Source organism: Thunnus maccoyii, chromosome 7 (genome assembly GCF_910596095.1).
Source record: "Thunnus maccoyii chromosome 7, fThuMac1.1, whole genome shotgun sequence".
Taxonomy (NCBI): domain Eukaryota; kingdom Metazoa; phylum Chordata; class Actinopteri; order Scombriformes; family Scombridae; genus Thunnus; species Thunnus maccoyii.
The window spans coordinates 65268-92651 of NC_056539.1; the positions used below are offsets into that span (position 1 = coordinate 65268).

Consider the following 27384-nt stretch of genomic DNA (forward strand, 5'->3'; position numbering starts at 1 on the left):
CGTCATGGTAGCTTCTGTATCTTACGTCATGTGATTTATGTTACTAATAGATGTTGCCCCAATGAGTGGATTGATCTTTGAATTATTTTTTATAAGTATTTCATAATGTCATAATTCATTTTGTTAACGTTTTGAAACTTTGGGTGTCTAAACAGTCAAGCTTATTCACATTATCAAAATAATTTTGATCATGCTTCTCTTTCATTCTTTGTGAAGAATGGTTTGTAATAACAGCAGCCAGCAGCATTATTTAATTTATTTCAACATCATCTCAACCGACCAATAATAATATAAAATAATATAAGAAATCTATGAAAGAGTCCATCCACAGCAACTGTATAATGAGAGTTGTGGGTAAAGAGGCTGCCTGGCAGCAAAGTCACCACCATGACTTCTGCTCATCGATGACATATCTTTTGATGACAGGACAGTGTTCATCATCATCACTTTACTCTGTGTCCATCTTTCACACAGTTGGCTGTGTGGTTCCAGTTCAGTGAGGCTGTGTCTTCCTACATTCAGGGGTCACGTGGTGGCTGACGACCTGCTGGCTGAGCATGAATTATATGTGAGGGATCACACAGCCAACTGCTCCTATGGACATTGTTGACCTTAGAATCCAAACTGCATGTTTACAGTCAAAACATCAGAAGGTAATAATTGGATTTTACTAACTACAACCAGAACAACAATCAGTGTTGTGGTAATGAACAGGTGCCATGTAAAGAAGTCTGGGTGCATTTTGGCTTGTTTTTAGAGCTGTAGTTAAAAACAGGTTATGACTGGTTGTGTGAGAAGACAATGGGGTAGATTTGACTGTAGTGATCTACAAAGTGGACCTCCAGGCCCTGGGTGATGTAGTCCGGCAGGTCAGAAAAGTCCTTCCTGTTCTCAGATGGCAGGATGATGCATGTCACACCAGCACGACGGGCCTGACAAGAACAAGAAAATACAGTTCAAATTCTAATGTAAATATGCAAATGAATTTTAAATTCATGAATGACTTCTTTAAAACAAGTATATATTTGCCCTGATAGCAGTGGGCTCTAAGGATTGTAATGTGATGTAATGTTTGTTGATTCATCCCAGCAGCACACCTAAATATCTACTGGCCAGATTGTCAGTACATTTGCTGCAGATATTCACAAGGAAATGACCCTTGTGCAAACAAAATATGAAAATGTAACAATTTGAAATGAAATTGTTTGAGCACATTCTTGCTCTCAAAAGGAATGAACACTTACACTTGTTGGTAACCCATGGCTTTTCCTCTAGCACTGCTGTTTACATCTTTAGAGCCACTACTGGTAAGGCTCTGCAAAGAGCTAAACTGTTAGGATATTGCTGCTTGTGTCCAACACTTTGCTGCTGTGGGCTCCACTGACAGGACTTTAGACGTTTCAGTCATGTTAAGGTTGAGAAACTGCGAGCCCCCAGCAACAGAGCTGGATGTAGGGTGATTTTGGTGTAGTGGCCACAGTTGAACCTGCAGGCCATGTGATCAGTCAGACTTTTTGTCGGACGTGCCTGTTATGAAAGGAACACCCATAAAACTATGAAGCAAATATCTCTTTAAATGATCAGAATCCAAACAATCAGGTCCAATAAATGATTTAAAGCCACCAAGTGTGTCATGCAGCCAGAGAAAGACATGACTACTCATTGGTTATGAGCACCTGAATGCAATGGGAAGCCATGTTTGGACACCTTATGGTCTTATGTCATGTTGAGTTATGTGGGTCAGATACTGCGTATTCTACAAGAATGTTGACTTTAGCTGCGAGCTTTACACCGCTTTATTTGTCATCAAGCAGAAGATTTAGAGTTCCACAGGTCAGAGGTCATGTTACACAGGAGATTTGATGCAGTGCACCAGACTAGTGTGTTTTAGGACTCTAAAGTCTACCTCTGAAGGAGAGTACTTATTTTAGATGATGAGGAATATCTGATGTTTGCACAGTGCTGCAGTGAAAGCTCATGTATTGCCTATTAAACATTATTGAGGGTAAGGCTGCAACGGATAATTAATTCCATTATTGCTTAGTCTGTCAACAGTTTTCCAGTTATAGGATTATTTTTTTAGTTTATAAAATTTCAGATTGTCATGAAGGTTGTCTTTTAAATGTCTTGTTTTTTTCTGACCAACAGTCCAAAACCCATAACTATCATATTTACACTTGTATAAAACAGAGAAAAGAAGCAAGTGTGTTTGTGTATGTTTGTGTGTCTTGTGTGTACTTACAGCAATAGTTTTCTCTTTGATTCCTCCCACTGGCAGTATTTTTCCAGTCAGTGACACCTCACCAGTCATGGCTACATTCTGACGTACCGGCTGGTTGGTTGCCAAGGACAACAGTGCTGTGACAATGGTGCAGCCAGCGCTTGGTCCATCCTTGGGAGTCGCCCCCTTGAAACAAGTGACAGTTGCATACAAACAGACAGGAGTTAACATTGTTGCCCACCACAGCGTATTTTTGATTTTTTACCATATGAGGACCTAAAGCTAAACATCTTCAAATTCTATATGTAGCAGCTTTGAGCAATTCAGTTTTTTTAAAGGTTCTATTTGTAAGAATCAGAAATTCCTTGTCATTAGTGACACTGGTGGCCGTTAAGCGAGCTGCAGTCAATATCCTGTTGCTCGTGTTGTGAAATGTGTTGTGGTCAATGGAGGCAGCTAGCCGTCTCATTAGCTGGAGAGCAAATATCTGCATATATATCTGTTTTTGTTGTATTGTGTTGTTCTGTCGTTATGCTGGTCGTTTGTTGATGTTAGTGGGAGAGAGGCAAGGCACTCGGGAATGCCCAAACGTCACAGAAATCAGTCCACAGGCTGTTACAGACAACTGAGAAAGTCATGGAAGGACTCATTTTTTAAGTTACGTTACAACCCATTCACTCATTGACAATAAAACATGATTAATACGTGCTTCATTTCTTACATATAGAGCCTTTAAAATGCTACTCAAATAAAATGGATTTTCTCTTACATACTTTTTTAGTGGCTGGTAAAGAATAACTAAAACAAGTAAACAGAGTAAGGAATAATAATCAGTAAGTAATTCATTTATAGTACTTTATACTTTATTGCCGTGTTTACCTCAGGGACATGCAGGTGCAGGTGGGAGTTGACCAGGAAGTGATTTTCTGGTTGCTGTGTCATCAGGAAGGCTCTGGCAAAGGTTGATGCAATCTTAGCACTTTCCTTCATGACGTCACCCAACTGACCTGCAGAGGAGCACCAAGACATGGTGAATGCATCAGACTGATGCTTGCGTGACTCCTAAAACTGCTGGACAGTGTTTGATTAACCTCCAACCCGCTTAGTGACTCAGTTCATGGCTTTCCTGACTGACCTGTGACCTCCAGTGACCCCTCTCCTTTAGGGTCCGCTCCTCCAGGAGGACGGCGCAGTGACGTCTCAATGAACAATGTTGACCCTCCTACTCAGAGGACAAGACACAGTCAGAGCTTCTGTATGCTAATTTTCTATTGGTTTATGTGTGTGTGTGTGTGTGTGTGTGTGTGTGTGTGTGTGTGTGTGTGCATGCGTGCGTGTGTGCGCATCTCTCACCCAGAGCGGTCCATGCCAGACCCATAACCACTCCAGGTGGTGTGACATCATACATGCGGTCCACTGTGAAAAGCGGTTTACCCACATAGTCCTGCAAGTTGTCAGGTGAAACACTCACTGTTGTTTGTTTCCCGCTGACGATAGAGAACGCCACCTTACGGAAAACCTGACAGACAGACAGAAAGACGGGGAGGGGATTAAAAACAAAGGAATAATGTTCTTTTTGTCACACAGAACCACAGTCCCCCTGCAGTTATTAGTTTCCTGCTGCATAGCAGTAGGTTTAAGATTAGTTTGGCAGGTGGTGATTTGCGTGGGTGTGTGTGTATGATGGATGTGTCATGTTTGATTGTATGGAATGTTCTATGTGGTGGTACTGTGCCGAAGATATGACAGTGAGTATGGTGATCTGGAGTAGTATGGTTCAGGTGGGGCTCACTGGAAAGGGGAGAGCAGAGCTTAGAGTTGAAGAATGAGATGGAGATGCCAGTTAGTTCCTCTGCATACTCTGGCCCTTAACCTGGTTGAGGTGCCATCCAACCCGGAGGGGGAATGGCATCTGAGGAGAGGAGGAGGGGCCACCAGGGCACGTGAACCTGGACCCACAAGGCCCCCCCATCACCCCACCAGCCGCTGGCCCAGGTTGTCAGATCCGCACACACCCCACTTGCCCTTTGATATATGTGCCTTCTACTGTCAAAGTGCGTTAAAAGAGGTTCAGTGCAGATGGGAGACCTTATTCAGGACTCCCCTCGTGCACCCCACTCATCCTGTGTAAGGATTGATTATGCACCTCTTCTAATATGTGATGCAATAAAACAAGTGAGGTGCGACCACGCAGGGCCTCTTCAGGCACCCCACCTGGCCCTAATCTAATTGATTTAGTTGTTGTTTTTTTGGATGGAAGTTGGAATGTTGGGCATCTAGCGTGTAGAGCATTAAAAAGTGAGGTGTGCTGTGTAGCGCGGACCCAGGCAGCCATAGGGGCAAAGGAGGGCTGGGAAGTGGATGGGGGGACATGAGGGCCCATGACTGCACCCAGGTTGAACACCCTCCCTGCCTAAGCCCATCTGCAGGGCCACCCCCCAGGGCCGTTGGTCTGGAACCTCTGAAGGGTAGAGCAGGGCAGAGGAAAGCTGCAGAGTCTCGTTAGTGAGAGGATCGACTGTTGTAGAGAGGGTCAGGACAAGGGGAGAGAAAAGGGGGGTGGAGGAGGGGATTGAGCCCCACCATGAACCTTATATAGTGTATGTTACAGTATTAGGCAGAGGTTTGGCATGAGTGGTGATGTGTTACGTGGGCAATGGTGAGGCATGAATGATAAGGGGGGAAACCTTCGTGAGTTGGGTCTCAGACAAAGAGGGCCAGTGGAGTCACGACTGTAGAAATTTGGAAAATGATGACCAGAGGGAGATGGAGTCTTGTGAGTCCTTACCAGATGAACAATGTGAAGTTTCCAATGATATATGGTCTATTAACAGATTTTTCCAGATAGCAGTATGAATTTTTTTCTTTGTGTTCCAGTTCATGAGGATCGTTTTCTTGGCGACAGCTAGCGTGATCAGCAAAACTTTACAGTTCAGGTTGTTTAGGTTAATTGTTGACGTATCTCCAAGCAGACAGAGAGATGGAGAAGTTAGGAAGTAGCAGCCAAGGAAGGTGGAAAGGAGCCCTGTGATGTTTTCCCAGAATTGTTTAATGGGGATGCAGTGCCAAAATGCATGTACATATGTGTCCGGGCAGTTCTGTGTGCAGTGGGGACAAATGTCTGAGGTGAAACCCATAAGAAACAATTTCCGGCCAGTGAGGTGAGTTCTGTGGAGAGTCTTGTATTGTATTAACTGCAGGTTAGTGTTTTTGGTCATGAGAAAAGTATTCTTGCAGACTTGGGTCCAGAAATTGGCATCTGTGGAAATGATTCCCATTTGGTGGAGGGAAGGCTGGTTGTGGTGTCTATCTGTGTCACTATTCTGTAAATTTTTGATAGTAGTTTTACAGAGGATGGTATATTGATTAACTGTGAGATAGGTGTAGCGAGTTCTAGGTTGACCATAGAGGTGTTGATGGTTGATTTAAGTGATGATTTGATCTGTAGATATTGTAGGAAGTGTTTGTTGTTGATACCAAATTTCTGGACCAAGTCCACAAATATGGAGAGTTTGCCATTGTGAAAAATGTGTTGCAGATGAGTAATACGTTTGTCTTTCCAGGTGCGGGAGTTAAGTGGTTGTTCTTGTGGCTGGTGAAGATGGGGTTATTGCAAATTGGGGTGAATTTTGAGGGTGAAGGCTTTGTGTTAGTGATGATATGAAATTTCCACCAGGCTGTCAGACTTGAGCCAATTGTGGGCGCTTTGAAACAGGCATGTTTTCTAATTTCTTGGGAGAGGAAGGGGAGGTCTGAAATCTGGAGGTTAATGCAGATGGTTTGTTCTAAGTCTAGCCATTGGTTGGGATGAGTCCATCTGTGCACAAACTGAAGATGATTTGCCAGACAGTACAGGGTGAAATTTGGTGCTTCTAATCCTCCTAGAGTTTTCGGTTTTTGTAGGGTGGATAGTTTTATTCTTGGGGTCTTGTTTTTCCAGTAAAATTTTCTAATTGCTGAGTCTAGAGATTTGAACCAGGAAGTGGATGGTTGTATTGGGGTCACTGTGAAAAGGTAGTTCACTTTGGGTAATACATTTTGATAGTGGATATTTTGTCCATGATAGAAAGTGGCAAGTTTGTCCAGCATTGGAGGTCTTCCTCAACAGAAGGGGGTGAAGTTTAATGTAAATAGGTCTGGCAGCCTGGGGGAAACTCTTATACCAAAGTAGGTCAGTGCATAGGGGTGTAGGTAGTGTGTTGGCTGCTGCATCCCAACTTTTGAGTTGTAAAGGAAGAACAGAAGATTTGTCCCAGTTGATTGTGTAGTCAGATATATTGGCGAATGAGTTTATGACTTTGATTGTCTCTTGTAGGGAAATTAAAGGGTCTTGCAGAAACAGTAATATGTCATCTGCATAGAGGCTGATTTTATGATGCACGTTTTCAGTCCTAATGCCTTTGATGAGCGTATTTTGGTGGATGGCAGCGGCTAGTGGTTCAATGAAAATAGTGAGCAACAGAGGTGAGAGTGCGCACCCTTGTCTAGTCCCTCTGTGAAGATGAAGCTTTGTGAGGTCAGTCCATTGGTGGTGATAGTGGCTGACGGTGAGGTGTACAATAGTTTGGCCCAACTTATGAATGAATACCCCAAGCCAAACCTCTCTAATGTGGAGAATAGGAATTTCCAATTGACTGTCAAATGCTTTCTCAGTGTCTAATGTAACAATTGTTGTATTATTTTTTTGAATTGTGGAGTGATACATGATATTTAATAGTCTGCGGGTAGTATTGGAGGCCAATCTACCTTTAACAAAGCCGGTTTGATCTGGATGGATAATGGATGGTATAACCTTTTCTAGTCTGAGTGCTAAAGCTTTGGCGATGATTTTTGTATCTACATTGATTAATGAGATTGGTCAGTAACTTGATGGTAAAGTTGGGTCCTTATTGGGTTTGAGCAAAAGCGAAATTTTTGCTGTGTTAGAGGTTGCCGGAAGTCTGGAAACCTGTTTTGATTTGTTTATCATTTGAATGAAGAGTGGAGCTATAATTGACCAGAAGTGTTTCTAGAACTCAGCAGGGAAGCCATCTGGGCTGGGTGCTTTGTTGTTTGGCATTGATTTGAGAGCAGTGTGAAATTCATCTTGAGATATTGGCATTTCTAATTTATTTTTTTGTTGATTGTCAATTTTGGGTAGGTTGATGTTGTTGAGAAGAGTTAATCTCTTAATTTTTAGGTTCCTTTTCTGATGAATAAAGCCGGTTGTAGAAATGATAGAACTTTTGATTTATTGCAGTAGGTGAGTGAGTGAGCTTCCCTGCTGAGTCTTGTAATGCTGAAATTATTGATTTTTCCTTGTTTCTTCTGATTTGATTTGCCAAATATGTACCAGATTTATTGCCATGTTGAAAATTTTCCTGTCTTAGCCTGCTTTATATTTATTTAATTAGCCCAAAAGGCAGAGGACTACTGTAAAACAGTAGGACCCTATTGTTTTTCGTGTTTCTTTCTCTCTTTCTTCCTTTATTATTACAGGACATCACACCTAAATTTGACTCCCTAAACATGCTCAAAAACTCACCAAATTTGGCACACACATCAGGTCTGGTGAAATATTTGATAAAATGTAAAAATTAACCCCTAAAATGCCAAAATGTGCTCTCTAGCACTACCTATGTAACTAAAATGCCCGCCATGGCCCATAGGAATGTCGTAGAGCAATCAAACCAAAACTCAATTATTCATCTCATCAACAACTACAAATCATATGCTAACACCCCTGACCTAAATCCAACAGGAAATCCGCAATTTCAAAATAAGACTTTGCACCAATTTTTGCCCCCGAACAAACGCTACCATTAACGCCCTTGGAGGAGACTCCAAGGGCGTTAATGGTATCAGCTTCAAACTTTAAAAAGGTGATTTATGAAACTATGCTGAAAAAAAGACGTTAAAAACTTTGTAATAAATCGAATGGTTTGGATTTTACAAGCCCTGAAAGTTGCAGTGCCACGTCACACTTTACAATGTAAAACAATGGGGAGGCAATCTATGGGCATGAACTTTGTGTAAAACAGAGGCTTCTGATGTCTAAACTATAAGTCTGACTACTTTCAAACCTGTATCAATGGATTCGCAACAAAATTTCCTACTAAAAATATGGTTTTTAATGTAAGATTTGGCCAAAGTAATGGGATTTATGAGGAGATTTCACAAAAAGCGTACTCCAAAATTCTTCTCTCCAACTTCTCCTGGTGTTGTCACTTCCTCAGTGCTGTGAAACATTCCGCAATACAGACTCATTATACAATCACAGGAGGAGCAAAAAAAGACTTTAAAACTCACACTCTAATATCTCAAAAACAATAAAAGATAGAAAAACATGTAAATTCAAGATTTGTAGGTCAAAGTCTTGTGACTCATTTAAAGTTCAAATGACGTTTGTATCTAAAACTATGTGAAACCAGTAAATGTTCAAAAAGGTGTGGGTTCGCTTACACCCTCCATTCAAATATGAGTATTTTTCTGTGACCAGCTGCAGTTACTTATTGTCTCTACACACCTGACAGTACACGTCAATCAAACTTTGACCAGGTCATGTGGGTTAAAAGTCTTTCCTTTTCTAAAAATGGACTTGATGAAAATTAGGAAATTAATTTGTTTTACACACAAACTCATCAAGAGTTTTCAATTTACTAATTGAAATTCAAGTGAATGGGCCCAAAACTTGCATAATTTTGATGACACAGGTGTGAGCAAGACAGACATGTCTCACCCTGCAGAAAATTCTCATCCTGTCAATCAAACTTTCAAAATAAAAGCAAACCACACTTGTAAGAAATATCTTTTTTTTTAAAAAGCAAAATGATCTGATCCCAACAGGCCAGAGTGTGAGGTCCCGACGAACGCTGCTTGCAGCTTTAATTTTTTCTGAGTTTGATCTGTTGTGTTGGCCATGTTAATGTTTTCGAGGTGTTTAATTTTTTGTTCCAATTGAGTTTCTTTTTCTTTCTTTTTTTGTGGACTGAAAATTAAATGATAATTCCTCTGAGTACTGTTTTTCCTGTTACCCACAGAAGAGAAGGTGATGACTCGGGGGAGTCATTCATTTCTAGAAGGAGTGGCCACTCTTTTTTGATAACGGAGTCAAATTGTGGGTCCTGTAGGAGAGAGGTATTGAAGCACCATCTGGGGATTGTTTTATGTGAGCAACTTCTAGTCCATTTAATTGTAACAGGGGCATGATCACTAATGATAATTGGGTGGATTGTTGACTGGGTGAGATTAGAAATCGATTTGCTTGTGAGAAAGAAATTGAGGCGGGAGAAAGAGCGATGGACTGGTGGAAAAAAGGAGTATTCTCTGCTATTTGGGTGCTGTAAGCGTACAGCTGTCAGCAAGACCATAATCACTCATGAACTGTTTTATATTTGAAGTGGATTGCCAGATTAATTTGTTTCTTGAGTTATCAGAACGGTCTATTGATGGGTCTAAAACTGTGAACTCAAATCTTCTGCTATTATGACTGGGCAAACAGTCAGATTTGTGATGGTGGAGAATAAAGACTGAAAAAAAGTTGGTTCATCTAAGTTTGGACTATACAGATTTCCTACTGTAATTGGGTTATTGTCAATTGAGATATTAACGATAGTATAGCACCCTTCGGGGTTGGCTATGGTGGTGTTATGAACAAATGAGATTTTTTTTATGGCTCAAAATGCAGACTCCTCGTTGCTTTGTGTTATAATTTGCTGAGAATACCTGATTGTACTGAGCTGAGTTTCTTGGAGGAGGCAAATGTCAGCCTGTAAATGATTTAAATGGTCAAACACTTTGGCCCTCTTTGCCTGAGATCCAACACCACGGATGTTCCATGTTAGTAGAGATAAACTGGACATACTTTTGTAGAATAGATTTCTGTTTGAGGTAATTGAATGGAATGTTGTGTAGAGGAGAGCATGTGTGTGAGTGAGAGTGTGTGAGTGAGGTATGATTATTATGCGAGTGCAGGTGCAGGGGATGCATCTGTATGTTGAGAGCAGTAGTCAGTGTGACGGGAAATGTAGGATGAGGAAGAGAGATGGGTAGGGGGCGAGGGGGCAGAATAGACATGATGACTAACAATAGCAACACTAACAACAACATCAATAAAAACAACAAAAGCAACATCAGTGATAACATAGTGGCCTAGGGCTGTATACTAAATTACTAGCAGTTATGAGACATATGCAAATGTTTAACTGTATGAGGCTATCACACTATGCGATGGCAGAGAGAGAGAGAGAGGGAGGGGGAGAGAGAGAGAGAGGGAGAGGGAGAGAGAGAGAGAGAGAGAGGGGGAGGGGGAGAGAGAGAGAGAGAGGGAAGGGGAGGGGAGGGGGGGGGGGGGGGAGAGAGAGAGAGGGGGCGAGAGAGAGAGCGAGGGGGCGAGAGAGTGAGAGAGAGAGCGAGAGCGAGAGAGAGAGAGAGAGATTGCATATTTACCAGGGATGGAATTAGAAAAGCCAGGGGGTGATGTCCTTGTAGAGGTATAACTGTTCGTTAATGTAATGTTTATCAACAACTATGACTGCTTTTTTACCTTCATTTTTCATTTGTTTGCGGATGGGGAAGAGGTGTTTGCGGCATTGAAGTATTTTTTGGGATACTGGTCATTGAGTCCAAAGTCTGTGTCTTTGAGATGTTTGCCTTGACATTGAGCCAGTTCTTTTTGTTTGAAGTGTTCGAATTTTGCAACGATAGGGCAGGAACGGTCGCTTTGGTTCTTTCTGGACTTAATGCGGTGTACTTGGTGAAAGCTGATGGATTGCATGGTCTCTGTTGGGAGCTTGAGCTGTACGGTCATGAATGTTCGTATTGTTGCTTCGGGGTCTTCTGGGTTCTGTTCCGGAGAAAATGAGATTGTCCCTTATGCTGCGTGTTTGTAGGTCAAGAATGGTTGATTTTACGGTTTTCAATTCAGCAGTGGTAGTGGAAAGTTGTGTGGTGAGTGACTACATGGATCGTGTTAGTGATTTGTTTTCTTGTCTGACAGTGTCTATTTGTTCCTGGCTGAATTTGAGGCTATGGCAGAGGGCTTGGATTTCTTCATGAAGTACTTCTAGTAGTGAAAGCCTGGCGTCAAATCCGGTGAGTTGGGTTTGTATAGAAAGTAGAATTTCTTTGTTTTCAGCACAGTATTTGGGTGGTGGTGAATCAGAACTGGATCGATCGTAGCATGCTCTTTTGGCTGTCTTGGAAGTGGATCCTTGCAGCATGTTTTGAAAGAGTTGGAGGTAGCGTTTATTGATAAAGTCCTCAAGTTCTTCCAGTTTGCATGATAAAGTCCAGTATCAGGACACAGAAAAGTAGTTCAAAAGGAGTTAAATCCAGAGAGTGACAAAAACAGAGAGAGGGGAAGGAAAGAAAGGTACAGAGAGAGAAAAGTTTTGCTTAGCGTCTAGTGGGCAGCCATCTTTTGCACTGTCTTGTACTACCGCGCGTGCGCTACTCTGACATCACCTCATCAGTACAATGACTGATGAATGCCAGCCTTCTTCAGCAATCCCTGTTGGTCCTATTAAAGGATGAGATTTACGTTTTTGTTATATGCAGAGTGTTCTGCAGAGTGTTCCTCTGATTAAGACCAGAATCTCTGTTCTGAGTAACTTAAAGCATGTGAGCTGTCGTTTACACATTACATCCAGAACAAAGCTTTACAGTGTTTTACCTTCTCCACTTGTTTCTGCAGGTTCCTGACTCCAGACTCCCTGCAATACTGTCTGATGAGCAGACTGAGGGCTTCAGATGAGATCGAGGCCTTCTCCTCTGTCAGGCCACACAGAGAGCGGAGCTGAGGGACCAGGTACCGCTGAACATAAACACACACACAGGACATGGAAATTTAAACCATAATGTACAAGCAAGGCATATCACATTTTTATTAACTGCTTAATACTGTGAGCAAAAAACATTCCACTATTATGAAAAATATAAAGCAATAATCATAAAATCATATTTTTTTTTCCCACAGTCAAATATGTAAGTTGGTGTCACCTCAGCGATAGCCAGTTTCTCCTGGGCCACATATCCAGACACATTAATCATCTCCATCCTGTCTCTGAGGGGCTCTGGTATGGTGTCAATCACATTGGCCGTGCAGATAAACAGAACCTTTATTGGAGCAGACAGAATGGAATGTGGTTTACAAAAACTGCATTTTCAGGACTGCGGAACTGTACATAAAGAACACACACTCTCACCTTTGACAGATCAACAGGAACATCCAGGTAGTGGTCGAGGAAGTTAGCATTCTGTTCAGGGTCCAAAAGCTCCAGCAGTGCTGAGGATGGATCACCCTGGTAACCACGACCCATCTTATCTACCTGGTAATGACAGGTTAGAGAAAGATGGCTTATCATTGACATCACATATTCCTGGCAACAGCAATAACCACTGGAGCTCAGAGAGAAAACCCCATGACAACATGCCGCACACTGTTTACACACTTTATCTGGGATTCACTTTCTTTGTACAGGTTTGCTTTTCAGAGCAGTCCTGTTTATTTCTTAGGATTTCTCTCTCTGTGCACACATATTAACCACATATGTACTCACAGAGTACTTTATTAAGAACACCATATATTCCTTTGAGATCCTGATTCATGTTGACATGAATGCATCACATAATTTCTGCAGATTTGTCAACTGCACATTCATCCTGCAAATCTCACATTCTAACACATCCCAAAGGTATTGAATTCAGATCTGGTCACTGGAGAGGCCACTGAAGTATACTGAACTCATTGTCAGGTTCATGAAACCAGTTTCAGACTTTTCCTTTGTGACAAGGTGCATTATCATGCTGGAAATAGCCATTCAAAGATGGGTAAATTGTTACCATAATGGCAGTCGCAAGGTCAGCAACAATACTCAGATAAGCTGTAGTATTCAAACCATAATTAGCCCCATTTCCACTACGTGGTACTGCTCAAATCTACTTGCCTCCACAAAGATGCAAACCATACTGTTTATACTGTTAATGTTTACTTTAACAGTACTTGACTCTATTTGCCTTTTTTGGTTTTACATTAGGCAAAAGTTGTTGATATTACCTGATATCTGGTACCTAATTTTTTGGTATCACCTCCTTCGAGGTTCCAAGCAAGCTGACCTGATACTAAAAGGTGGCATGAAAACACTTAAGTCAGTCATTTCTCTCATTCACTGATTTCCCTCTACTGCAACTCCTTTTTCTGCATTCTGATGTTTGATATGAACATTAACTGAAGCTCCTGACCTGTATCTGCATGATTTCATGCATTGCACTGCTGCCACATCATTAGCTGATAGCTACAGTTATAAACTGAAAGTGTCTATTCCATGAGTATCGACAGCAACAGCAGAGTCGCAGCACAGAGTAGTACATTAAAACAGGCAAAGTGACTCCAACCCTGGTTTAACATAGGCCAAGTTGTCTACAGGGAATTGAAGCTAAAACTGGTAGCCAAAAAGAATCATTTGTTCACTGCACAGGTAATAGCACATCAGCAGACTCCATCCAGTAATATTAAAGCTGCTCTGATATGGATTTACATTGAACTGACACAGACAGAGTGAAAAAGCAACAGCACCATACTGACCTCATCTATTAGCACCAGAGGGTTCTCTGTCTTGGTTTTCTTTAGGCACTGGATAATCTTCCCTGGCATTGCTCCGACATATGTCCTCCTGGACATGGACACACACACACACATTTTAGAAAATAATTTCCCCATATTTCCTTAAAGATGAGCCCATCACATTGCAGATACAGTTAATTCTAGTATTAGCTGTCCTTCTCTTACCCCGCACCTCTGCTCACTGACCAAATAGAGCTCTGTACATGATACTGACAATGTATGAACTGTTCCTCTCTAATACTGGCAAGGCAGATCTCCAGACCTGTGTCCTTTAATCTCAGCCACATCGGTCATTCCTCCCACACTGAATCTGAAGTACTGTCTGTTGAGGGCTCTGGCTATGGAGCGAGCAATGGAGGTCTTTCCTACACCCGGAGGACCGTAGAAACACAGGATCTTTCCCTGGGTGGAGCCACGCAGCTGGCTCACTGCTATAAACTCCTGCACAGAGACAGAGAGGAGGTCTGGTTCATTTCAAAGTATTTTTTCGAAGTATATTTCTTGTGCTTTTTAAAGGTGTGTGCATGTGCTTGTGTACTGTACCAGTCAAAAGATGGAACACACTTTCTCATTCAAGAGAACAGGGGAGGTGTGTCCCAACTTTTGACTGATACTGTACAGTGGGGTCCAAGAGTCTGAGACCACACTGAAAACATGGATATTATCACAAAGTTTGAGGATTTAGAAACATTTAAAAACAGAAGTCATGACATGTAAAATGAAGAAGAAATATTTTAATAATATAAGATTCTGCACTGTTTCTAGGTCAAAAATCAAATTTGATTGACCAACAAAAGGTCAGATTTCCTTGAGTTGTATCCCTTCCATTGAAACATGCATTCAGATGACCCTCAGATGGATTTGATCTACTCATCAGAGGATCGTTCAAGTAACTAAACTTGCAGCCACTGTTCACCTGTTATAAATATGGCTGTGCCTCAAGTTTCCAGCAGATCATCGCTTATTAAGTAGCACTGAGATAATGGTAAACATGGCTTCAGAACAAAGTGAAAGTGTCAGAAGTCAAATTGTTATTCTAAGGAAAGAGGGACTTTCTCAGCTTCAAATCATGGCTAGACTAAAGGTTTCTAAGGAGGCAGTGCATGGAACTCTAAAACGCTTTGCAGAAACTGGATCAGTTATATCCAAAGCACGATCAAGCAGACCAAAAGTGATCACACCATCAAAGATCAATGCATCAAGCTTAGTTCCCCGAGAGATAGAAAAGCAACTTCATCACATAGAGAATTTGCTTAATAAAGAAGACTCCAATCACCCCAAGTACTGTCTAAAGAAGGCTGTCTTGTAGTGGTCTCAGAGAAAGAGAAGCCTCTAAACCACTTCTCTAAAACCCCTGGACAAAAAGCCAATGCATTTCCATCACTGTAGGGTACTGGAGAAATACAATTTACTGAGCTTTGGGAATTTTAGATTATTCTCAAATTTGTGCTTAGTTCATAAAATTTTAAATAGTTCGGCCCCTCCTCCACTATGTGCCTTTGTGTATATTCGCTCAGTAAGTTTTATTAGATCCTATTGTGTGTAGCTTTGTATTTTGTATAATGTGTTCTGTGTGTTTTTTGCTTTGTACTGTTTGTCATTGTGCAGTCATATGTTTTAATTGTAAAGGACTGCAGGTGAAAATTAGCTTGAAGCTTATTCTGGTGCAGTACATCAAATGTCAACATTTATATTTCATACTGTACATGGTCCCATTGAATGAAATACAGTACAATACAAATACCAGCATTTCACAGGGGATGACTGGAAAAAAAGTCATGCTATTTACTGATGAATCAAAGTTTGAGATTTATGGCAGTAACAGAGGGGTGTATGAAGGGAGATGAACAGTTGAGAGAGTGATACCGAACATATCAAACAAAGTGAGTGTGTGTGTGTGTGTGTGTGCGCGTGTGCGCATGCGCATTTGCTGACCAATATACGTTTCTTAACATCATCCATTCCATAATGGTCTTCTTCCAGAACCTCTTTGGCTCTCTCCAGCAATAAATTCTCTTCGCTGTTGGTGCCCCAGGGCATGCTGGTCAGCCAGTCCAGGTAGTTACGGGTCACACTGAAACACACACACACACACACACACACAGTATTTGTTTGTTGTAGTAGTCAACAAAACTATCAAAATACACAAAAAATAGAGCTTAGCTACACAGAAATTATCATTAGAACACCCAGTGGAGTTTTCTTCAAAACAAAGTTCTGTTTACATTCACAGTGTTTGTCACCAAAATGGACTGTGAGTATCCTTGAGGTCTAGAATGCATTTCCTCATAGAACATTTGCAAAGCTCTTCTTTTTAATATTTTAAATCTTGCTAGCTGGTAGTCTTCTCTGTCTTTTGCTGGGACATTTCCACTTTGGCATCTATCTTGGCATATTACCATTACCTGTCATGGGAATAGTGTAAAATCACTGGTAGGAATCTGTATTGTATGTGCTTGTGCCAGAGCACCATAGAAACAAAACAGGGACCCATTAATAAGAGCATTGCTCCACAGCACTTCTAGAGATCAAAAACTCCACATACCTTACCTTTAACTAAAGATAATAAGGTCTGTAACGCAGAGCAAAGTTTAACTTGACCAGAATAAACAGAATGAGGACACCAAGCACATGAAACCAGACTCAGTCTAATTACAGCAGCAGTGTCAGACGTGCAGGTTTACCACACAATGAGCACAATCTACAAGCAAGGACAATAAAACCTGCTGCAGTTTGGACATTCATTCCACTGTAACACTTTACATAAAGCCCCTTATTTAGCATTTATAAGCAGTATACACACATTTAATAAATGGTTTATACCACACTATAATGTAGATGCAGGTAAGTAGGTATGAGGATATTTTTAAGTGTTTATCAATGTTAAGTATTTATCAAAAATTATAATTTCTCCTATGAAGACATATTTAGGGGTTCAAAACCGAAGGGTTGAAATATTGAGTTTGTGCCGGTTTATTAGTAATAGTAATAGTAGTAGTAGTAGTAGTAGTAAAGCCTGAATGATATATCAATCAGCCGATATTATCGGCCGATATTGGCTTATCACAGATATATCAGTAACGGCATATATGTTGTCCGATATGCACCGATTTTTTTTTTTTTTGAAGTTATATAGGCAGCATTTTATGTATATTTGATCCTTTTTCTTAATTCAAGTTATATAGGTACTTTTTTTTTTGTTCTTTTTTTTTATTTGTACAGGTTATTATTATTATTCCCCCACACCATTGCATTTTAGAGGGGCTTGAGATGCTCAAGAACTCATGAAAATTGGTAGACACGTCAAACAAAAATTGCAGAGTTCTGTAGTGACTGGCCAGTCCATAGCACCCCCAAAGGCAGGGCCATGTTGGGATAAAGTTGCTTGAATGTTTATGAAATACGGTGGAATCATTGTTCATCATTCTGGACATGATACATTTTTTTGAAAAAATTTTGCCTGACAGGGAGTCAGCCATTTTGGATTTCATGCATTAATTTTAACTTTATAAACATGTATGAGGCCTTTAGGATGCGCAAAAACTCACGAAACATTACACCCTTGTTTGAACTAATAAGTATTTCGATTTGATGTCACAATTGGGCTTGGGCATGGCACGTTGGCTCTATAACACCCCCTAATTACTTTTAGCGTTTTTGAGGTGCTAGGGGTGCTCAAAATCTCACAAAACTGCACATGCATCAGAAGTGCAAAACTTAATATCTGATATAGGTCGGCTCACAGATAAATGAAATTTGGTAGGCGGATGTATCATGTCCAGACTTTAAAAAAAGCCTCTTGGAGCCATACCCTAAGCCCAACAGGAAGTCAGCCATTTTGAGTTTACTTTTCAATTTTTCCACGGTTGTTGCCATTTGCAGGCGTTGTACTTAAACAAACTCCTCCCAAAGAATTACACAGAGCGACTTCAAATTTGATCCGTGTCATCTTAAGACCTTTGTGATGAAAAGTTATCAAAACCTTGAGTTTTCATGGAATGCCTTTGATGTGGCACGCCAGTCAATTGGCATGTTTCACCATTAAAAAGGAAGCGGATGTATCTCCACTGGACTTTGTCCAATCTGCCCCAAATTTCACATGCTTGATTGGAGTCCAGGCCTGAACACATCTACATGTCCATTTTGAGTCACAGTTATAGCACCAGCTACTGGCAACAGGAAGCCAGCGTTATATGACAAATATCATCCGATTTATATGGAATTAACATGGTGTGGTCTACACATGATATACAGCAACATGACATAATTAGTGGGTGTTCTCTAGTGCCACATAGTGGACACAGGAAGTAATATTTAACTCCTCTGTGCAATGTCAAATATTCATGACAATGCTTATATATGTCAGGTGACCTCTTCTTAATGTATTGCTGCATTAATGACCCACTTGTGTAGCACCACCTAATGGCAACAAGAAGCAAGCACCACATAGTGGACACAGGAAGTGATAGTTATCTCCTACATGCAATGTCCAATATTCATGAAAATGTATATCCATGTCAGTTGCTTGTAGCTTTAATCATTATTATTTTTCTTCAGAAATGTTTGCGCAAATTCCCATGAGATGGTAACTGTGACAGGCATGAGATTTTGCTCATTGATTGGAAGTTGTGTGCAAGTGCTGCCCAAGAAATATGACCACAATTGGCCTGATGTGGGCAGTATAATTAAAAGGTCAAAATTGTGAACTTTGAAAAGTCATTACTACAACACCGTATGTCCAGTTTACATGAAACTTGGTATAGACATCCATCCATTTTCAGTCTACAAATTTGCCTCAAGAACCATTTAAGTCCATTGGAGTAGATTTTCCGCAATTTTGAATTTTTTGAAAAACACATTTTTGACATCTCCGTCTAAACCACAGGTCTGATTGCTACCAGATTTTCAGTGGATCATTATTAGACCAAGCTCATCAAATGTTGCATAAAGCTTGTTGACATCTTATCTAGTTTTCATGATATTGACCAATGAACTTCAAAAAGACGTGGCTCAGCACATAAATAGACTTAAGTCAACAACTACTGGGCCAATCATCACAAAACTTGCAGGATATATCCACATAAGTACCTAAAACATACCCTGAAAGTTTAATTCAAATCGACTATTAAGGGACTACAAATGCAAAAAAATGGGACTATAAATCAGACTATAAATCAAACACTGTTTGTCCAATCATTATAAAACTCACAGAATATGTTTCATAACAATGTTGAACCACATGTGTAAAACTTTTTTGAAAATCGCTCAATTGGGGGTGCCACCAGTTCCAAACACGTGCATGGGTCTGGTGCAAATATGACCATAATATTTTTAATTAAGCTGTTGAAGCTTTCAGCTTGTGATGGTCTGTGTTGGCTTGGATCCCAGAATTGCTGCTTGCAGCTGTATTTTATATTATAACATCTTTGTTTTGCTGTACTGTCATTCATTATCTGTTTATACAGCAGCAAACACTTATGGATGTCCACCACCGTTTGTCTTTATAGTTGTTGACTAATACATGAATAAACACTTATGTGCTTTTAACTGCATTACAGTGTTATAAATATTATATTATAAACCATTTCTTAACTGTTTATATGCAGCTTATAAATGTTAAATAGGGTGAATTAAAGTCAAAGGCAAAAACCGCAGTTTCTTAATTGCATTATAGCATGTCCTAAAGATGACATCAGAAGAAATCTCATGAATTATCCCAAATGCAAAGGGTTATTTTGCAGGCTAGTGGGACAAAAAAATATACAAGACCAACTTGAACTCTGAGGAGTGGTTGTCCAGCAATCCCAGTTTGTTGAGTTCTTCATTGATTACATCCATGATGTGCTGAGGGACAGTCCTGTCTTTGAGTCTCTCTCTAAACTTCTCCTCAATGGCTTCCTTGTCCTCCTTCTCCAGACCCAGCTCCTGAAAAGCAACAGCAACAAAACATTTTTTAAATGCCTGCAACTTCACATGTTGCTGAGAACAGGGCTCCCATGAAGGGTGAGAGAGAGTGTTACTGACTGAAAGACAAAGTCTGTTCTACCTTCTTAATGATCTTGAGTTGCTCCTGCAGCAGGTACTTCCTGTGGGTCTGTTTGATCTTTTCTTCCACCTGTGAGTAGAGCAGGGAGACAGATGTGGGGGGGTGAGCAAAGCAGTGGCTGGTTACAGCACATACATGTTTGGAGATGACCTCTGACCTCTCGGCCCAGTCGCTGCTGTAGTTTACTGAGCTCAAACTCCTTCTTCAGCAGAGACAGAGCTTTGTAGAGACGTTTCGGGATCTGCAGAGACACACAGCAACCAGGTTAAAAGGCCTGTACCCTCCCTGTACACTGTGCAGCTTGAATGAAAGATCCAAAATATAACGACATAAAAATATACATTAGAACATTTGGGGAAGCAGCTGTGTGCTGCTCTTTATCAGAAGTGGGGAAGTTAACCAGAAGTCCATTTCATTTGCCCATGCTAATCTTTAAGTCAGCCATGCTATTTGAAAACACTTTTACAGAATGCAACATAATTATTTATGCTTTATCTTGCATGTTTTCATTCTCTATGTTTCAGTTTCACAAGAGAAGCTAATATTAGGGATGCATGATATTATTGGCATGTCATGGGTATCGGCCGATAAAAGCCCTAAAATGAAATATCAGCATCAGCGAATTCTGCCAATTATGAGAGGCCGATATGTTGCCTTCTCCTCTGCTGCCTGACTGTGCTTGCCTTCTTCCCACTTTAACCTTAATAACAAACCGGGGCTCAGTGCTCTGTGCTCAGTGACATGGAGAGCTGGGGCTAACGTTAGCCGGCTAACTGGCTGTGCTTCCCTCCGGTCATGCTGCGGCGAATGCTCCACAAACCTCTCAGCTAATGTTAGCCCCGGCTCTCCATATGGATCCAACCAGAGCACCGAGCTCCGGTTTGTTATTCAGGTTAAAGTAGGAAAAAGCAGTGGGTCTGCTGGGCAGCTTGAATGAAGTGGAGCCTGCGGAGGGAGAACCAGGGGTGCCAGGGTGACACAATCCATCGGGGAACTGATATGTTCGGCTGCACAGATAGGAAACACTTTGGCTGACAGGATGTACCACTCTGTCTAATAAACTCAAAGAAAACTATACTGCTCCACCCACTTGGCAGGTTCATTTAAGTTTTAATGCTGAGCTCCTGAACTCCAGTCTTACTAAGTTCTTCCTTCATATATTGTCTTTCTTGATCATACTTAGTACAATCTATGTTTGCATGCTTAATAGTCTCCTCAGCTAGCTGGAAAAAAATATGTGCATATATTGATATCAGCATCTGCAATCGACCACAATGAGTTGGAAATACTGGCATATCAGATATCGGCAAAAATCCAATATCATGCATCCCTAGCTAATATGAAGCTAGATGTCTTTCAACACTACAGTGTTTCTAGTGCCAAAGTCACTCTTTTTGTTACTGTACTTCCATGACAACTCAACAGGGAAAAGCTGTCTGAGGAAACACAAAGAGGGAATTTGATGCTAAAAAGACTGTAAATGTGGCAGATATCCACTTGATATGACTAACTCAGACTGCTAGCCAGTAGCCAATAGCCAGTATGAACAGAAGAAATGATTACAGCAAGGAAAACCTCTTTAAGTGTTCATATGGACACCTCACTGTTGTTTTAAGACACACACAAAATTGTGAACCTATCCTTTAACTTCCTCACCTCCTAAACAGAGCAGCACGCAACTGCTTCCCTAAACTTATCTACGTGGCTGTTTCCCACACAGTGGATAAAACAGTGCCAAACAGAGCTATAAGCATGAACACTGCTCACATTGATCTCCTCCAGGACATCCTGTAGTTCATGTGACTCTGCTCCTGTCAGAGCTGCTCCCATGTCGCTGAGGTAGATGGGATTATCAACCACTCTTTGGCCAGCCTGCATCATCTGGAGAACTGACTCTCTGACACACACACACACACACATTTTTATATTATATTATATTATATATATATATATATATATATATATATATATATATATATATATGAACACTTTTATTTCAGAATCACTAGATTTGAATTTCTTTTCAGTGCTTGCTAGTCTGCAGTATCAGAACCCATCAGCTATCTCTGTAACAACGATTTAGCCTCTGGGAGCAACAACCAATATTTCAGGGCTTACAGTGTAGCCAGTGGATATCCGCATAACAGATATCTGAGCGAACACTTCCTCTTCCGTGCACCAGTCTTTGTTTACAGTCCGATTAGCAACTTGAGACTTGCGATTGCATCTTGGCCAGTGTGTTCTTCCTCTTTTGCTCTCCACACGGACTGCTTACCTGCATGCAACCAAGGCTGCTCAAACGTGATTGGTCAATACTACTCGGATTACAAGCGGAAATCAGAATGTTTCTGGGACCAAAATCTTGTCCGTTGCCTACAGTTTCTGCATTCATTTGCAGATATCTTTTTATAGAGACTGATAGGAACACTAACTTGAAACTGAAAAAGTTCTCCTTCACTCAGAATAAAACTACAATGTTGTTTTTAACAGAAACCCTAAGTAACTGTCAGGAAGACTGACCTGTAGAGCGGATTGAGTGCGATGATGTCCCTGATGGTCTTTACTATCTCTGCTGTCAGTGCCTGCAGAGCAACACACATCACAGAGATTCTAATTTACCACTGTCACTGTTAAAGCCTGTTCAAACATACATACACACAAACACACACACACACACACACATATATATATATATATATATATATATATATATATATATATATATACACACACACACACATACAACTCAAAGTATATAGATATAGATTCTAACTTCAGTGTGAAGTGTGTGTTTTGTACCTTGACCTCCTCTGTGACAGAAAACTGTTCATGTTGAATGTTGTCCACTTCCACCATCAGGATGTTGGAGGAGGGCAGAGGCTGAAGCTCTGGGCTCAGGTCTGCCTCTGCAATCTAACCAGAAACAACAGAGTTAAGTCAGGTGTGCATGTGAACACTGAAAGAGGGTTTTCTCACTGTAATCCTCCCTCCTGTTCATACTGGCTATTAAAAGATCCCCTTCAAATGTGCTTTCAGTGCAAGTGATGGGTGCCAAAATCCAGTGTGTCCACACTGTCATTTTGTGCAAAAATGCATCTAAAAGTTGATCTGAAGCTTCAGCAGTCAGAGTTAGTCATATCAAGTGGATATCTGCCACATTTACAGTCTTTTTAGCATCAAATTCCCTCTTTGTGTTTCCTCAGACAGTGTTTCCTGTGGAGCTGTGGTGGAAGTATAGTAACAAAAAGAGGGACTTCATATTAGCTTCAGGTAAACTTTTAAATACATTTTTGCACAGGAGGATTGTGGATTGTGTCCCCCATCACTTACACTGTAAGTGCATTATGAACGGATCTTCTAATGGTCAGTATGAACAGGAGGAAAGACTATAGCAGGAAAAATCTGTTTCAATGTTCATTTGGGCTCCTGACTGTTGTTTTAAGACATACTTGAAAAATTGAGAACCCGTCCTTTAAAAATGACACTGAAATGAATATAAATATGAACTATTAAAGGTTCTATTTGTAAGAATCAGAAATTCTGTCTCATTAGTGACATCGGTGGCTGTTAAGCGAGCTGCAGTCAACATCCCGTTGCTTGCGGTGCATGACTGTTGGAGGTATGTCTTTTTCCTTGCTTACACTTCTCTTAATAACAGAACAGATCTCTAATGTTATGTTTTGCATGTGTTTCAGCAAAGCATCTCTCACTCCCAGTCAGTTCTGCTATCGCGCTGGAGCTTGTTTTCTGCTCCTTTTTTGAGGAAATAATTTTGTTTTAGCTGTGTGTGCCGGAGTGGGCGGCTTGTCATTGTGGGGGTGTTTTGCTGTGAAATATGTTGTGGTCGATGGAGGCAGCTAGCCATCTCATTACCTGGAGAGCTAATATCTGCAGTAACAGTAGGAAATGTTCAGATAGCACCGTTTTTGTTGTGTTGTTGTGTCGTTATGCCGGTTGTTTATTGACATTAGTCGGAGAGAGGCAAGGCACTCAGGAGTGCGTAATAACATCACATCCTTTGGATTTTCATGGAAAATCTGGCCTGGGTCCTTCACATTGAAATCAGTCCACAGGCTGTTACAGACAACCGAGAAAGTCAGGGAAGGTCTCATTTTTTAAAGTTATGTCACAACTTGTTCACTCATTGGCAATAAAAAACGATTAATACATGTAAATTGTTTCACAATTCTACATACAGAACCTTTAATACTTCTGCTATCACCACAAATGTATTAGGTATGGTTGTAATATTGGATATATAGTAATAAAATATTCACACAAGAAGCACAGTGGTGCAGTTGTGGAAGATGAAGATTTAATTTACAAACATCATTAACAAATGTAGAATTTCCTAAAGCTACTGTAACCAATGTCGAAAAATTACCCACTTATATTATTTGCTATGCTACTCTTGTTTGGTCTTTGGGTTTTTTTACTGTTCTTTATTACATATGACCTACAGTAAATAACTCAAGGGATGTGTGTGATGCCATTATTATGTTTGGTCTGCTTCAAATTTGTGTTGCAGGTCAACTCAGTATCTCAAAGTTAAGTAAATAACCCGATAAATACCTAATAACACTTTAAGACCAATTCAGTGTGTGCTGACTCACTTCCAACAGAACTAGGACAGGATTTGATTGTGAGACTCAACCCTAAAAAATGAATTCATGGACGCCCAGCTCAAACGGGGTTCTCCAACCATGGTGGATGGAGGTCCAAAAGAAGGTGAAGGTGTTGATTGGCTGCATGACCTGCAACAGCATTTGTCTGAGTAAATGCTTGAGAGCTGTTTACTGATGCATGTGTAGAAGAGGGTCATGTTACAGACCTTGTCCTCCAGCTGCTCTGTCAGGGTACTCGCTTGGTCCTTGCGACTGCGTTTGGCTTTGCGTCTTGCTGGAGGTTTGGGCTGGGACTCTGACTCAGACTCTGACCACACAGGGGATGTTGCTGCCTCCTCAGGCTCTACCTCCAGCTGTCTTGTGATTCGAATCCTGACAGACCAGAGAACACAAAACAGAGATCTACACGTGCTAGAGACAACTGTGTGCCATGAGCAGAAGAGTCTACAGCAGTCGCAGCAATATGGTTTCTAACCTGCGGTGTCCCATGACAATCATTCTCAGCTTGTCTCCCAGGTCCTGCATCTCATGAATCTGAACAAAGGTCCCTGTAGAGTAAATGGCATCTAGAGACTCCACCACATCCGACTCATTACTGCAAGAGACAGACACACTCATTACTACAGCACATGTACATGGACAGAAGGCAGCATGTCAAGTTTCCAGCACATCTCACTGATTGCTGCCAACAGTCAGTGAATAGTACTGACACACCACACTGTAATGTAAATCACATCAGCACAGATACTAATGAAGGTGTTTTCAATACAGCTGGGATATTTCAAACTGAAAACTCAAAAATTCAGAGCCAGCTAATCTCGGTGACAAACAATACATTTCCTGAAGCTGGTTCACATTAAAAGTCTCCAATAGGTTCTTTGGTTGAAAGCTTTTAAAGTGAAGCAGTAACAGCAGGAAATGTTCAGTGTGCATTAGCAGTAGTTAACATGTTGATATCTGTTAAATGAAAGCACAAACAGTAATGAAAATGAACTGCAAACTACAGAGATTCAGTCACAAGCTGCACAAGTAGTGAGAGCTGAACACATAAAGCAGACACAGCTCGGTGGAGGGAGGAGACCATCACATAGGTCAACACAGTTTTTACCCTGCTGCAGGCTGCGCTGGCCAACCTGTCAACCTGTCTGGTGAACACCTGGCTAAAGGTTTGCATGGCCGAATCATCAGGTTTCTTTACCAGAATATCTACTTGTGTTTACCAGTTTTTAAGCCCTTAACCTGTTGAAAGAGACCAGCTATAGCATTTATATGAGGTTTTACAAATCAGGTGAAAGCCAGTGACAGTAAGATTACTGGAGTGCATAAGTACACACAGCAGAGTTTAGCTCTCCTTCTCAGGCCTACATGGACCTGACCATCAGTGATTCACCACACTTACTTATCATCTCTCTTCAGGAAGACTCCAGCATATGGCTGAGCCAGTCGAACCTTCCTCCTCAACAGCTCCATCAGCGCTTTGTTCTTTACCTGACGGAGAGACCGACAGACACACACTCAACTCTTGAAAGCAAATACCTCAGAGCACATCTGCTGCTTTTAGAATGGTCTATATAAAAGAGATGGCAGAGCTCATAAATGGCTATTTGGCCTAAATGAAACTCATCACACATGACAGCACACAGGTAAAGATGATGGCAGACAGAATGTGACTCAGGCTTTGTGAGAGAAAACTGCTTTTGCATCCAAGACTTTGGGTAGAAACAGAGTTGCTGTGTGATTGCATCATCCCCGTGTGTCCTTGACAGCAGATCCTCCTCACCTCTATGATTTTGATGAAGCGGGGGAACACGGGGTTCCTGCTCACAGCGATCAGTGGCACATTGGGAAACACCTCTGGCACCATCATGGGGGTGAGAGCAGTCATCTGAGCTCCGTTGTACGACACTCCCCCATCTCCCCCGGACTCCTCTCCTCCCCCGGAGCCTGAACTATCCCCGCCGTCCTCCCCGGAGAAACCCGCACCGCTGGCCCGGGTCCCGAACGCTCTGTCTTGGATCATGTAAGGGGGGTAGGTCGGTGTGAGGAGGTCCGTGTGGCCGCGGAGGACGCTCCCAACTCGCATCCACCGGCGCGATGCGACGGTCAACCTGCAGCCAGCTGGCAGGGCTGTTGTTTGCTGTGACGTCCCGGTGCTGGTGTAGAGCCGTGGGGACTGGGGCCGGATAAGGCCTGATGTGTCGGTCAGAGGGGAGCGGCTGCTGCCGGTCCTGTACGTTCCGGACCAGTTTAGTTTTACAACAAGAGTCGAATTTCTGTGCAGCTGTCTGCCAGCGCCGAGCATCTTCATCCAGGCGGCCATGTTTAACTGGAGCCTTCGACAGCATGTGACCGACTTTCTTCCGTCAACGTTTAATGACGTCGGTTTTGATGGGTTGCATCCGTTGCATCATGGATGTTTTTTTTTTTTTTTTTTACACAATTTTATTGAACCATTTTCATGTACAAACAACATGGCTTTAAGAACATTCCATTAGACCAATAGGATCAGGTGCATAGAACGAGATAGAAAAAGGATGAATTACAGCAGACCAAGACTAAAATAATATACGTAAAACTAAACTAAACCAAACATAAACATAGAAGGGGCTAGGGCTTTTTTTGTAAATCATATTCTTCCATTATACTAAGAAGTTTCATTGCATTTTTGTTTAGCGTGACTTTATGGGCTTTTATACAAGAAAGAAACTCATTATGAAATAGATAGATAGAGATAGATAGATAGATATTACTTTATTGATCCCCGAAGGGAAATTCAAATTGTCAAGAGATCATCAAAATATAAGAATATAAAAACAAAGAACTATCCAGTCAATTCAGGAGGAATTGAACAGTCTTATTGCTGTGCGGACGAAGGATCTCCTGAATTGCT

The 27384-nt window shown here is 41.3% G+C and overlaps 1 protein-coding gene across 1 annotated transcript; it reads right to left on the reverse strand.

The window, feature by feature from the left end:
* Nucleotides 1-241: 241 nt before the first annotated feature.
* Nucleotides 242-26856, reverse strand: lonp1 (lon peptidase 1, mitochondrial). The gene is made up of 21 exons (XM_042416088.1): nucleotides 26275-26856; nucleotides 25894-25982; nucleotides 24970-25089; nucleotides 24701-24866; nucleotides 22669-22782; nucleotides 22390-22451; nucleotides 21637-21766; nucleotides 20027-20110; nucleotides 19870-19938; nucleotides 19597-19748; nucleotides 15759-15897; nucleotides 14086-14264; nucleotides 13785-13872; nucleotides 12406-12528; nucleotides 12200-12316; nucleotides 11874-12014; nucleotides 3575-3740; nucleotides 3357-3443; nucleotides 3101-3228; nucleotides 2243-2407; nucleotides 242-932 (listed from the first exon to the last, which is right to left on the reverse strand). Exons 1-21 carry the CDS (start codon nucleotides 26812-26814, stop codon nucleotides 777-779), a joined length of 3015 nt encoding a protein of 1004 aa, XP_042272022.1. The 5' UTR covers nucleotides 26815-26856; the 3' UTR covers nucleotides 242-776.
* Between the last annotated feature and the right edge of the window lie 528 nt (nucleotides 26857-27384).

Coding starts and splice junctions, on each gene's coding strand:
- lonp1 (XM_042416088.1), bottom strand. CDS start 26,814: ATGGCCGCCTGGATGAAGATGCTCGGCGCTGGCAGACAGCTGCACAGA. Junction 25,090..25,893: donor TTCCTGAAGAGAGATGATAA/GTAAGTGTGGTG, acceptor TGTCTCTTGCAG/TAATGAGTCGGATGTGGTGG. Junction 19,939..20,026: donor AGCAGCGACTGGGCCGAGAG/GTCAGAGGTCAT, acceptor CTCTACTCACAG/GTGGAAGAAAAGATCAAACA.